The sequence below is a fragment of the Polypterus senegalus genome, chromosome 8, assembly GCF_016835505.1.
Source record: "Polypterus senegalus isolate Bchr_013 chromosome 8, ASM1683550v1, whole genome shotgun sequence".
NCBI classification, from domain to species: domain Eukaryota; kingdom Metazoa; phylum Chordata; class Cladistia; order Polypteriformes; family Polypteridae; genus Polypterus; species Polypterus senegalus.
Window position 1 is genome coordinate 79,116,456 of NC_053161.1, and position 14,731 is coordinate 79,131,186.

General features: G+C 38.3%; 1 protein-coding gene across 2 annotated transcripts in view; it reads left to right on the top strand.

Annotated features, from left to right (window-relative positions):
- Window positions 1–14,731, top strand: part of itih5 (inter-alpha-trypsin inhibitor heavy chain 5) — a 65,366-nt gene that overhangs the window by 16,642 nt on the left and 33,993 nt on the right. For both annotated transcript variants that reach the window (XM_039761320.1, XM_039761321.1), the window contains one exon: window positions 2,895–3,011. In XM_039761320.1, coding sequence (XP_039617254.1) covers window positions 2,895–3,011 — 117 coding nt within the window. The remainder of the gene's footprint in view (window positions 1–2,894; window positions 3,012–14,731) is intronic.

Here is a 14,731-nt window from a genome sequence, read left to right on the forward strand (position 1 = left end):
AAAAAGTTTGTTGAGGTTGCAGTCCATTTCTTTCTTCTATTGTGACATTCACTTTATTTAATATATTTGTACATTCTGCTTTTGACAAATTGAATACTGAATTAAAAATATGGTAGATAGAGATGAGGCATATAAAACATGAAACCAAGGTGAAATCATGATTTAGTATTAAATCCATTTGTTTAAGAAAAATGGAATTTGTGAAGATCCTTGCATTACAGTTTATAGTAATCCAATTTCTTTTTAGCATTATTTAGTATCTTGATATAATTATTAACTGTTATGACTCATTAGATAAACTGGGCTGTTGATTGTCGGTGCACACATATATGGTTTTTAGATGGTTCACTCCCTGGCTCTCAGTGTGTGTCTCCTGTTGACGGACACGGCAGAAACAGGTTAAGTTGGCCAGTCAAGTTCACAAATTACTAACTATATTCTTCAGTTTATCCTGGTATATTTCCAAATAATCCTGTGCTAACTATAGGATTAATAATTCCAGCAAGTTCTGAGCCTGCTCCTGGCTCTCCTCAAAGTGTCATGTGCCTCATGCACCCATTCTCGAGGCTTCTGAAGTATGGTCACATTCTTAAACTGGACTCAACAGAAAGCCATGTAACACCCAGAGAATGTTCTTCTCCAAGGTCTTCCTGTGATGTCGCCTCTGTCATGGAGCAGCAGCAATGTGAAAATAATTGAAGTTTTTTCTCTTATACAGTACCTGTAATCTCATTCTTACACGCCCAACCTGGAGGTGATATCCATAGGTAATGACAGGGACCTGTTAATTAAATGTTTTGTCCTGGGACTTGAGCTTCTCTTTTCTACCACGATTGTCCAACAACTGTTGTAGGTGCACAAAGTGACCTAAACTATTGAACATATAGTTAAAATCCAATGGTTTGTTCTCTCTCTATCTATCTATCTATCTATCTATAAGAAAAAAAAACTCTGTCGCACATTTCCAGGCATGCTCAACCATAATTTGAGGTTTTACTATTCTTCCTCCATCCTCCACAAGGCAAACCTACTTTTGTAGACAAAGATTTAAAAAGTAATGATATCTGGAGCTAGTCTGCAAAAATGCCTCCTGGGGTTTTTCTGTCTAAATAGCTTACAAAACAGAGCCAGAAAACGGAAGCAAAGGAGTGCCTATGTTGATTACACATTCTGTACTGTATAGATCTGTATCTGCTCCAGCCTGTTACTCAGAGCTTAAACTTTAACAAACATCTATTATAAAGAAACAGTTACCTAAGAAGCATTAGCAACAGCTTTTTATGGGGATTCTGAAAGTGAAAGGTTTCATCAGAAAGTTATTAACATTTATATGAACTAGATTATTTTGCAAATATATGTTTTCATACTAAAAACCTTACAGAAATAATAAGTGGATCTCATAATCCATTATAAAGGAGCTCCTACTTGCACTAATGCTGGAGCCCTAATTGTTCTGCTATTAAATACATTTGTTAGTTGAATCAATTCCTTTAGAAAGAAAAAAAAATTATAGTAAAACAAACTTTAAACCACTCAAGTGATCATAAAAAGCTGTCATAGGCCAAACTGAAAAATGGATTTTAGGATCAGCTTCTATTGCTTTATATGCCAAAATAAAAAAAAAAATGTGCAGCTTTGACAAACAAGATTTTATTTTCTATTTTCCATAAAGCATTCCTGCTTTAATTACATTTTGTATAGCTAGGTAGAAGGATATTGAATAATGCCATCAGGGAATACCATCGCCATGAAGGGGTGGGTGGTACATGTCAAAGTAACATCCACCTGAAAGACAGAACCCAAGGTTTCCCAGCAGAACATTGCCCAGAGCATCACACTCACACTACCACCGCCGGCTTGCCTTCTTCCCGTATTGCATCAAGCTGACATCTCTTTCCCAGGTAAATAATGCGCACGCACCTGGCTGTCCATATGATCTAAAAAAATAAAACATGATTCATAAGACCAGGCCACCTTCTTCAGTGGCTCCATGGTCCAATTCTGATACTTCCATGTCCATTTTAGACACTTTTGGTGGTATACAGGGGTCAGCACAGGCACTCTAACTGGGACTACTTAGCCACATACCAGAAAGCTGTGATGCACTCTTGGCCAGCACTAAGTTTTTCAGCAATTTGTGGTATGCTAGCTCTTCTGTGGGATCATATAGTTTTCACTCCCCATGCATATCAATGAGCCTTGGGTGGCCATGACCCTGTCGCCAGTTTATCAGTTGTCCTTTTTGGCAGGTACTAAGCACTGCATGCTGGGAATACCCCACAAGACCTGTTGTTTTGGAGATGCTCTGACCTAGTTGACCTAGCCATCACAATTTGGCCCTTGTCAAGGTCCCTCAGATTCTTATACTTGCCCATTTTGCTGCTTCTAACACTCACTGTCAAGAAATGACTGTTCACTTACTGCCTAATATATCCCACCTCTAGATAGGTGCCATTATAATGAGATAATATGACTTTCACTTCACCTGTCAGTGGTTTTAAGGTTGTGACTGATCGGTGTATAGCTGACGCATTGTGCTAACTGGCAGTCAAACTAACATGATTCATCTTCCCAGCTGCATTGGCAGTCGGTTACTTCACCAATAAAGACCTATTTTATGTTGTGTTTCCATTATTTTGTCCACCCCTGAACTTGAGGGGTTCAGCATAACACAAAGCCTCAGCTGTAAAACATTTTCAGAACATAGCAGGCTAAATCAGCTTTTTTAATATTTCCAATTTATTGTATATTCACTCATCTCTCACTGCACATGTAGAAAAGCATTTTGTTTGCAAATTGTTCATAATAATCAAGAATAAAACTGGGATTCTGCCTTCATTGTTTATCTTATATATGTTTGAGCATGATATGTGGCATTATATTGCTTTTTTTAGGTGTTAAATGGATTCTTTGTGCACTACTTTGCACCAAAAGATCTCCCAGCTGTTCCCAAGAATATCGTCTTCATTATTGACACCAGTGCTTCAATGGCGGGAACTAAGATGAAACAGGTAGGTTTTTAGTTGTGGCTGTGTGTGAAGGATGTTGCTTTTATTAAATAATATATTTTGTAATTTTACAAAAAAATGTCTTTTGTGTTTTGTAAATGTTTGTAAATGAATTATAGTGAAAGGGCGAGTAAAGGAGGCATCTCAATGACAACAATGAACGATCATACTAAGCATCCATTCGTGTATTTTCCAATCAGTTTAATCCAACTGAGGGTTACAGGGACTGGCAGTATTGGGTGCTCTTACATCCATATTTACAATTAGTTATATTGGGACAATTTAGTGTTATATTTTTATCACAAAAACTCATACAAACACAGCTGGGAAGTTTAAAAGCCGCATAGACATTGACTGGTCTAGGATTCTCCTAGAGCCGTCGGAATAGTAGCGTTAACATTCTTCCCCATTGTTAGGCTGTAATTTTTTTAAATATTAGTAACAGTTATCTTAATGTAAACTAATGTAAATTTGTGTCTATACTTTTGACTAATGAATACTCACAAAACATGAGTTTAATCATATATCTTTTGAAAAATGAAATCCATCTTGTTTTTAAGTAGATATGAAGTGCATCTAGTGCTCAGTTCTGAACACGTTACGAGTCACCACCCATGAGCGCTTTGCACAAACTCTCATGGTTTATAAACTGAAACACGGGTAGGAACTGGGGCGGAGTGGTGGTTCTGAGGCTAAGGATCTGTGCTGGTATCCAGAAGGTTGCTGGTTCGAATCCCTGTCACTGCCAAACATAGATCCGCCTCTGCCAGGCCCTTAACCTGCCATTGCTCCAGGGGCGCTGCACAATGGCTGACCCTGTGCTCTGACCCCAAGGGGTATGCGAAAACTAACAAATTCCTAATATAAAAAATTGTATAAGGTGAAATAGATAAAGGACAAAACTGAGCCTGAAATCCAAGGAATAATAATGGATGCCAAGCATTGCACTACAGTGCATTGAAAAGTGTTTCTGTATGCAGTGCAAATAAATCAATAATTCTGACCTAGAATTAGAAATCTTGTGATAGAAAAAATACCTAATTAGTTACAAAAATCACAAAAAGCATCAACTCCACAAGGATAGTGTAAAGACAGAATCTTTAACAAGACATTGGTCCTTCAGAGTGTCAAAGCCTACCCAATGCCCAAACTAATGTGATTCCATAGTAGTAGGAGCCGCTCACAGGAAGCATCAATATGGTGGTTAATTTTCATAATGCCATTTCCTAATCAGTTCTTTAGTTACCTCTGATTGTAATAACTGCTTGGACAAACCACTTGCTTGTGTATGTAATCAATGAAACATAATGACTGTTATTTTTATGTCTTGAGCAAATACACTTACCAGTAATAACATTCAAACTGTGCTGAGCGAATGAAAAAAATCAAAAAATAATGCGGCGTTGATGAAAATCCACTTAATGAAGTGATGGATTTTGTTGTATTGCATCTCAGAGTTCTCTTTGTGTTCTGCTGTCTTACTGCTTAATTGTGGAACTATCCAGCATCCATGTGGGTTACAGAAATTAATTTTCAAATCACGTCATCTTCTTGAGGAGCTTTGCCTAGGAAAATGCTGCTCAGCCCACAAAATGTGGCACAATGTGACTGTTCTCATTCTTATAAACTGTTGGTAATACTTGGCAGGCTTTTTGTTCAGAGAATGAGAAGCTTCAGTAAAAGTCTCAGGAAACAAAAAAACATTTCATTGTCTATGATAAAATTCCAATGGTTTATAAAGAGTACAAGAACTAAGGAAAGTACACTGAAATAGCTAAGCAGCTGATTAAACAGAGATTTTTCTTTCCCTGCCTTTTAAAATAAAAAAGAAACAGTTGACATGTTGTTCCCAGCGATATTAATACTTTGTGGCATAGCAGGTTATGGTTTGTAAATAAGGCTTTAAAAACTGAGTCATAATCTGTGGGAAGTTCCGAGAGAGTGTAAAATCAGGCTTTCAAACGGCTTATCACACATGTCAACAGTGGAAGAAAAAAATCCCTGGTAGCAGCAGCATCTTTGCTGAGAACAAGGCCATAAAAATTCTGGAATCTGGCAAGCATTTTATAGTCGCTAAAAAAGAAGGAGCTTTAGGCACACTGGCTGTTTTTTCCGACTTTGTGCCTTGGTATCTTTTCAAGGCAGCTTCCTTAAAAATGTGTTCTAATGCCGACCTGTTGTTCTGACTGAATGATTCTGCAAATCAGTACACGGCTCCTATAGAAAAGATACTGAGGGCGTTGTGTTTATGTCTATATTGTCTGTCCAGTTAAAGCACAACTTTTCCAACTACAGGGTCACATTAATGCTGTATAGCATAATGAAAACAGTGTTAGTGATAGTGTCGAAGGCAGCACAATGAATAGTGTAGTTGTCTCACAAATTAAGAGTTCTGGGTTCAAATTATAGCCAAGACACTCTCTGTGGAGTTTGCAAATTGTCCCCTAGTCTATTTGGGTAGTCTTGTTTCTCTCCTGATTCAAATACGCATGCCAAGTCTAAAGGGGTTAATGAATTTGATTCAGTATGTCATCAGATGAACTAGTGCCCCATCCTTAGTTGATTTCTGCTTTATGCCTAATGCTACTGGGATAACTAGTGAGTCCATACTGGAATTGGCATGTTCAAGAAATAAAGGAATGATGTTCTTAACATCTGCGGTGGGCTGGTGCTCTCCCTAGGGTTTGTTTCCTGCCTTGTGCCCTGTGTTGGCTGGGATTGGCTCCAGCAGACCCCCCCTGACCCTGTAGTTAGGATATAGCGGGTTGGATAATGGATGGATGGATATTCTTAACATGCCAACAGTATGCCCCATGGACTTACCTGAAGCATGATGCCCAAATATTGTGGTAAAACAGAAGCAAAAACACAGCCCTAGATTGGTTGCCTTTATCTCTTTTTTTAGTAGCTTTATGTGCTTGAGTTTAGTTGGTGTAACTCTAACAGACTTCGAACTTGTAACAAGCAGGCTGCCGTACAGGCAGACAGTGTTTTTGGTTTGTTCCCTAAATGATTCTTTTGCACATAAAGGTCACAGTCTGAGCAGAACTGTGTTATTTCTGGCTGATTTTACAGTTCTTCTTACACATACTCACAGGATCTTTTTATGATTTACTGCAATAATTTGTTGTTGAAACTATAAAAGGTCGGCATTTAAAATAAAGATAGAGTAATGTGTGTTGTAAAGGTTATTTCTGTTCCAACCTACTGAATACCTAGCCTGCCATGATTGTGCTTTCAAACTGAAATTTAGTCAGCACTTGTTTTTTTAATATTTGTATAATATCCCTATGTAGTACAGTAGGTGTGTGTATATGTGTGTATATATATATATATATATATATATATATATATATATATATATATATATATATATATATATATATATAAAATCCTTAGCCTAAAAGTACAATGATTTTGTGCAATGATTTTATGTGATGTTTTTGTGTCACATTTTTTGTCACGCTTTAAATTTGGCTTATTTTAAAATCTACATATATATGTTTGGTATCATTCTTTTCAGAATGTATTGAACCTTAATGTTATGTTGTTAGAATTTCTGATTCTTATTCTATTTTTAAATGATAAACTAAAAAATATCAAGAACTCATGTCCCGCGAGACAAGACTTTGTGCCAAGAGATTTAACCACACCAAGGGCCGGAAATAAAAGACAAAGAGTAGGACAGCTGCTGTACAGGCTTTTAAATGTTCAAAGTGGTGCGTGAGATGCAGATCACGTGGCACAGTGGCAGCAACAATCCGGCAGCTGATCGAGCAAAGAGGAGGTAAAAATAAAACTATATTTGTTTCCCATTGTATCACCGTTTAAGAGTAGGTTTCGGAGGAGTGACCGCGTCTCCTTGGGGTGTGTTCAGCCCCCCTCTTTACAACACCAGCGGCAGAGACGTGAAGTGGCTGGAGCATAATGACCACTTTCCCAGTGAAAGCTCTGTGTCTGTATGTTAGACTCTTCATCTTTAAGTTTATAGTCATATGTAAACAGTATAATAAAATTCCTACTTACTTGTCTATCCCAACAAAAAACAACAATAAATACAACAACATTCTTTGAAGGAAACATGTACATATAATATGTATACAAGAAATGATCACAAAGCAGTCAGTGGCTGTTGAGTAGTCTCATGAACTGTGGATAAACACTCTCACTAAATCTATGCCTATGGTCTTGTGCCATTTGTCAGAAAAGTACCAGTGCATCATAATCCTATTTGCCTTTCCAAGACAGTGTACATTATATATATGCTGAACAGAATAAAGCTGTGTGCCAGTAATATTCTATACCAGTAATGGCGTACTGCACGATAATGTGCAGTGAATACACTTGTCTTGAGCATTCATAGTTTTCATCCTCTTTCTCTGTACGTTTAGCATTCATTTGCTCAGAGGTTGATGTGCTTGCTGCTTTCGGAGCAACTCTTTTTTTCCCCACCCTTGCGGCCCACTTCTTCTCTTCTTTCATTGGCATCTTTTCATGTTAAAACTGATTAAGTCAGTGTTTGTGTTGTAATTACTTAGTATGTTTTCTTTTATTTTTCACTTGAGCTGGCACTTAAGTCTTCAATCAGTCTCAAGAATGATTTAAGATATGAAGAGGTAGAACAAGTGATGGCGAAGGTGGTAGGGATGAGAACAGCGCCTGTACCCATGCGCTGCACGGCTGCCCTGTTGGCTGCTACCAAGAGATGATTCTACAATAAAATAAAATAAAAATAAAAAGAGGAATAACCTTGACGGTCAATCATCACCTCGAAAGTGGATAGTAGAAGTCACGTAGTATATGTGTACCAAATTTCAGGTCAATAGTTCAAATGGTTTGCAAGCTGCAGGTGATTTAAAATCCTAGACAGACAAACAAACAGCCATGTTAGTGTATTATATAAGAACACTAACTTCACCAAGATCCGTAGTGCTTTACAGTTTTGAGCCGAACAAGTGCCATGCCAGGAACGAATGAACCCAGTGAGGATGGGTGCCTGAGGATGTAAAAACCATAGTGAACTTTTTTAACTTATAGCTGAGATGTGTTGTGCTCACTTAGGGTCCATCCATCCATCCATCTTCTTCCGCTTATCCGAGGTCGGGTCGCAGGGGCAGCAGCTTGAGCAGAGAGGCCCAGACTTCCCTCTCCCCGGCCACTTCTTCCAACTCTTCCAGGAGAATCCCAAGGCGTTCCCAGGCCAGCCGGGAGACATAGTCCCTCCAGCGTGTCCTGGGTCTTCCCCAGGGCCTCCTCCTGGTTGGATGTGCCCGGAACACCTCACCAGGGAGGCGTCCAGGAGGCATCCTGATCAGATGCCCGAGCCACCTCATCTCACTCAGCTCGACGCGGAGGAGCAGCGGCTCTACTCTGAGCCCCTCCTGGATGACTGAGCTTCTCACCCTATCTTTAAGGGAAAGCCCAGACACCCTGCGGAGGAAACTCATTTCAGCCGCTTGTATTCGCGATCTCGTTCTTTTGGTCACTACCCATAGCTCATGACCATAGGTGAGGGTAGGAACGTATATCAGCTGGTAAATTGACATCACTTAGGATCTTTGGTGAAAAAAAAATTTTAAACTGCGGACCCTCCATAGTACTCCAATTATATGGGAGTGGTGTCTGCCTACTGCTCCCTGAAATTTATGAAAAGCTTCAGCTCCCAGAACCACTGTGTCAAAATGCAAATCTCATCTCGGGTGATAAGGTCTACAATGGTGGTGTATCTGTTTCCTGTGGACATGATAACTCAAAACTGAATTACTCACTCTATTTAAAACTCGGCAGAACTGTAAAATACTAGAGGCCTATTGATTTTGAGCAAACTTGTTTCAAAAGAGTTTTGAAAGCATTTTTTGTTCCCTAGCTGTCGCACATGTAGGGAGGAGAATTACAGTTTTTTGACATACTACTATGATTTTTCAGTTTGATTATCCACATTACTACATATGGATCTCCTGTACTTTAATCCTAGATTCACAGCTTTATATAGGGATTCTGCTGGTCACGGTAGATTTTCTAACTTGTTTTGCAAAGTGCATAACTTTGAACAACGTATTAAATGTACAAAAAAAAATTGGTATTTAGCAAGTGCAGAAAATCTGCATAATTTAGAAATTTGCACACAGCAACCATCCTGAAAAGACACAGAGGGTTTGAGATAGAAAGTGAAACCTCAGCCTTTTGGTCTATAGTCCAGTTACTTTGGCACTGCAACACACTGCCCATTTAAAAGAAATATTACTAAAGGTATTAACTGCTGCGGTGGGTTGGCACCCTGCCCAGGATTGGTTCCTGCCTTGTGCCCTGTGTTGGCTGGGATTGGCTCCAGCAAACCCCCGTGACCCTGTATTCGGATTCAGCGGGTTAGACAATGGATGGATGGATGGATGGTATTAACTGTTTGAATGCAGGTGTCCAGTGGCACCTCAGAAGTATTTCAGATTGTTTATCCTTCCATACTTCCATTCATTTTGCACAACAGAGTCCCAATTTAGGAACAAGCGAGACCTGGAAGAGATCCTGGCAGCACCAAGCACAAAGCAGGACTACACACAGCCCTTCACAGGGCTACACTCTCACTTGGACTTCCACCTTTTCCATGTAGCCATGAAATTTTTAAGTATGAATTAGACATGTGACAAATGAATGAACATTAGAACATTAGAACAATCTAGACGAGAACAGGCCATTCAGCCCAACAAAGCTCGCCAGTCCTATCCACTTGTTTCCTCCAAGAAAACATTGAGTTTTGAAAGTCCCTAACGTCTTACTGTCTACCACACTACTTGGTAGCTTATTCCAAGTGTGAATGAAAGATGTGTCGTAACAATGAAACACATGTCATAGCACAGGAGTGCTCATGAATCATTTGTTAGAAAGCGAGAACAATTACAGAAGTACAGAAGCCCAGCAAAATTAAATTTTTACTGGCAATAACAATTTTTTCAAGAGTAGCTAGATAATTGATGAATTTATTGGTGTTGTTATTTGGAAGATATTATACTAAGTATTTAAACAGTTTGAAGGTTGACAGAGAGCAATTTAAAAAGTATAAATTCTCCAATAGATACACTGATTCAGCAACTCAGTCAGACCTTCATTACAGTATGTACAACTTTAAACAGAAGAATGATTATGTCTTGGTCTTAATTTTAAATAGGTCTCAAATAAAGAATGAAAAATTCATAAGTATGTCAACATATGTCTCGGCAAAGAAAAGCCACTCCTGATTACCCTGGAAACATTAAATAAGCAAATAAATGAGCTCTTGGCCAAAACTGAGTAATATAAGGTAAACCAGAGCAATGACAGTGTCACAGCCTGGACTGTGTCCAAATGTAAGAAATGCTTTCAGTTGAAAACAGCAGCTGTTTTAAAATGCTCTGGAAAGGAAACATCTGTGCATGCTAACTGATTTCTTTCCCCAAAACTTTAACATAAACCAGCAACGTAGAGATTATAACTATGTGCCCATTTTAAAAGTTAGGGCTATTTTAACAAAAGTTTTCTTGCGTAAAATAGAGTACTCTTATCTTTATTTGTCTCCACCGTCTTTATTAAGTGGACTATTTTCTATTTGAATATTAATATAGGGCTGCATCATCACTCAGTGTTTTGTGCTGCCGTCCTGGGTCTGAATCCAGGCCTTGCAAATATCTGTGTGTGTAGTCTGCATGTTCCTCCCATGTTTTGGTTTTCTTTTTTTTTTCCATGCATTGATTTCCTCCCACATGCCTTACACATGCTGGTCAGTTCAATTGTCTTAATTATTTTGTGCAGTAACTCTTAAATGTTTTTGACTGAATAGTTAAACATAATCTATGCACTATAGACTAAAGTGGGCTCTGTAAACTGGCTCCATTTGAAGTGCTTTGTGATGTACTGGTGGCCCATCCATGGGTAGGTTTTGTATTGTGTGTGATGCTGCCAGGGTAGGTTTCACACTCCATGATGGGATTATCAGGGTTTGTATAGATGAATGAACATTAAAATTCCACAGAATCAACACTTTCAGAAAAAAAAAACAACGTTATATTTCATGTATTGTCTCTTTGTGTGCCAAAAATATACAACAATGTTATGCAGGGTAATAATTATATTTATTTTGATTGTTTTGTAATATTAGACGTTGATTTTAAATTCACAAACTCAGCAATGTTACAGTCTACTTTGTTAATTTATTTCAACTCTGTTGATGTGAAATTCTCTTACAGAGTGAAGATGTTAATCTTTTTAGTGTCAAAAGAGAAAGCAGTATTTTTCATATTCCTTTCATTTTTCTCAGTTGAGTTAAAACAGAAGCTATTTTATGTGTACTGTATCTATGTTCACACAAAAGGCAGCTTGTTGAGTGTGTCTTCTTATTGTTTCTAACAGGCTGAGCTTTACCACACTAAATGGCTACAATGATTTCTTATACTTTCTAGTATGCTTATGATTTATTATTTTGGATTAGCTTAGTGCGCTTTTTGTTCAGACAGCTTAGAAAAGGTATGTTTTATTGAACTGTTCAAGTGTATTCTTAATTTCAATATGCAAATTAAATTTCTCCTAATTTGACAATGCTAAAAAAGTTGTAGTGTAAAAGTATGCAAACCTTGAATACTCTAAAAGCTATACTCTAAGTAATAGTTTTTTTTGTATAATATGTATATATTAAAATATTTATCTCTCTATTATACAAAAAAATCTTGGAAGGTTGGAGACGAGACATGATTTTCTCAGAGAGACACTTTCACGTCCCGCGAAACGAGTCTTTGTGCCAAGAGATTTAACCACGCCCAGGGTCACAAATAAAACAGAGTAGATGACAAAGTGGAACGTCATAAATAATTTTAAAACATTGGCGCGGTACACATGCAGAGCAGGTTAGAGATAATAGAAGTACGAAAATTTGAATGTCTCAAAAAAAAAGGATAGTAAAGATCACATTAGCGCAAACAAACGGAAATTATTACTCGGTGAAATAACGGAACAGCGAAAAGAGATTGAATATACTGTTCAGATTGGCAACACGAATTATACGATCTACAAGTCACCATCAGGGAAAAAAAAAGTAGTGTTTCTTTCCAATGAAGAGGTGTATCTGCGAGAATGAAAAGATTTGTTGTTTGGTGAAAGTGAAATCCCATGATTTCACTATTGTCAGACACATTTCTTGTAGAGAGAAAGAAATGATATCCACTCACGGGCAGTTATACGTTGCATTGTCATGATGTAATTCCAAACACGGAATCAAAATTCAATGCAATATTGATGAAAAGGTAAAAGCGATAAGAGATTGAATATATGTACATAGGTGATATGACAGAACTGTGCCGCACAAGATACAGATCACGTGGCAAGCCAGCAGCTGATCGAGCAAAGAGGAGATACAAAAAAAAAAACTATTTGTTTTCCATTGTATCACCGTTTAAGAGGGGGTTTCAGAGAAGCAACTGCGTCTTCTTGGGGTGCGTTCAGCCTTCCCCCTTCAAATCGTGAGTGGCAGAGATGTGAAATGGCTGGTGCGTAGCACAGGCCGGGGGTTGTTGGCGAGTGAAGTGAGCATATGGCGCATAAGTTCATTGCAGAACAAAATCACCTGTACACATTGAAACTCTGGGCCAGCTATGTCTGTGTAAAATCATAGCAGCTTCAGAAAAATGCCATACAACATACAAATTCCACATAGACAGGTTTGAATCCAGTCTTCCAAAGCTATGAGCTAGCTTAGCAAAAACAGACTGATATAATAATAGTGAATGATAGCCTATTTTATTGAATTTCTTTGGTTTTTTTGGATTGTAGTGCTGCTACAGCATTGCTGTACCACCCAGACATTGTAGATGGGGAAAATCTTGTTAGTGTGTTACAGATATAAATTATTATTTTTATAAATTAAGGGAGACTTAAAATGCATTTCTGTAATTACTCTTGGCTCTCCTGTTATCCATTATTTAGCTTATATTTAATGACATGAAGACAGCACTTGCCTTGTCTTGATTTTACGTAGCTTGCAGTCTGTTATACTGACTGCTATAAAACCCCCTCTAACTAATATGCTGTAAAAATGTTCATTTAAAAATAGAAAAGCTTCCGTAAACACTGTTTTGCCAAGATAAATGGATTGGCAGTGTTCAGAATTTCATTCCTAATTCAGATGTTTTGTTGAAACACACAAATCTCTTATACTTTGGAAGAATGTGCAGATGCTTTATTGCCCTATTCTTGCCCATTTAGAACGTTGCTCTAATGTATAAGAATAAACTAAATTCAGTTTACACACACACACAGATTATCATCAAGATGTACATTAAGACATTCACCTGATATACAGTATCAATCATCCATCCATCCATTATCCAGCCCGCTATATCCTAACTACAGGGTCACGGGGGTCTGCTGGAGCCAATCCCAGCCAACACAGGGCACAAGGCAGGAAACAGACCCTGGGCAGGGCGCCAGCCCACCACAGCAGTATCAATCAGTCTTCTTTTTATATAGAGCCTTTTGCAAAGTGTAGCATCATCGGGTGCTTTATAAAGTGGATCAGCAGCAGAATTGAAACCAAAAAGATATTTCAAATATATGGTAAATGACAGAAAGAAATGCTGCGAAAAGTCCAGAAAGGCTAAAAACCATTAACATCAGAAGTTTTATAAATAACATTATAAATGAAATATTGTTTCGGTGGATACAGAAGACCCCAAAGATAGCTGATGAAAATATACAAAAGAGAAACTGTGGGATTCTCAGTGTTTTTGAACATTAACAAAAAAGTACAGACATAAGGGCAGCAGTAGCTCAGTCGGTAGAGCGGGTTGTCCAGCAATCGGAGGGTCGCAGGTTCGCTCCCGGCATGAGAATGCAGCTGTTGTGTCCTTGGGCAAGACACTTAACCTACCTTGCCTGCTGGTGGTGGTCGGAAGGATTGGTGGCGCCAGTGTTCGGCAGCCTCACTTCTGTCAGTGTGCCCCAGGGCAGCTGTGGCTACATAGTAGCTTATCATCACGAATGGGTGAATGACTGTTGTGTTGTAAAGCGCCTAGGGGGGTTCTTGAACTCTAGTTAGGTGCTATATCAAATACAGGCCATTTACCATAAGGAAAGACTGGCAGAGAGTACAGTAGGAAGCATTTGCCGATCATCAGGATAAAACATTATTGTTTAGTGACTGATGGACACAAGGAACACAACTATATAACAGGAGCCACATGCTTTGTCAGTTTTGTAGGTTGCGTCATGTTTGCTGAATCTAACCCTAAACTCATTATAACCAAACTTTTATACAAGTTGGCAAATGTAAGTACTCAAAAACTCTACAAAATGTTGCAGTTTTCTAGTGATAAGATGTCCAAAGCAAATCCTACATCCAAAAGTTTAAAAGTGAGAGGCTGATGAGACTTGATGACGTCGCATCACTGTGTGCTTTGGCTTTAAAATGTCCCCACACTGCTCAAGTTTTAATCTAGGCCATTGGCCAATTCAGTCTCTTAGGCATTGAAAACCAGATACAGTCATATTCAGCCTTTGTCCCCTTCTCCTTCTCTCTTATCTTAGATGGACGACAACTCCTGAAAGCTGCAGTTTTTTGTGTGTGTTTTGTTTTTTGACAAAAAAGACTATATCTTTCGATTTAAAAATGTACTTGGTTAAATATGTCAGTGCATGTCTTTTAAGTTTTCACATTTTATTATTGCACTGTATTAGATAAAGAATTCTAAATGGGTCTACAGTAC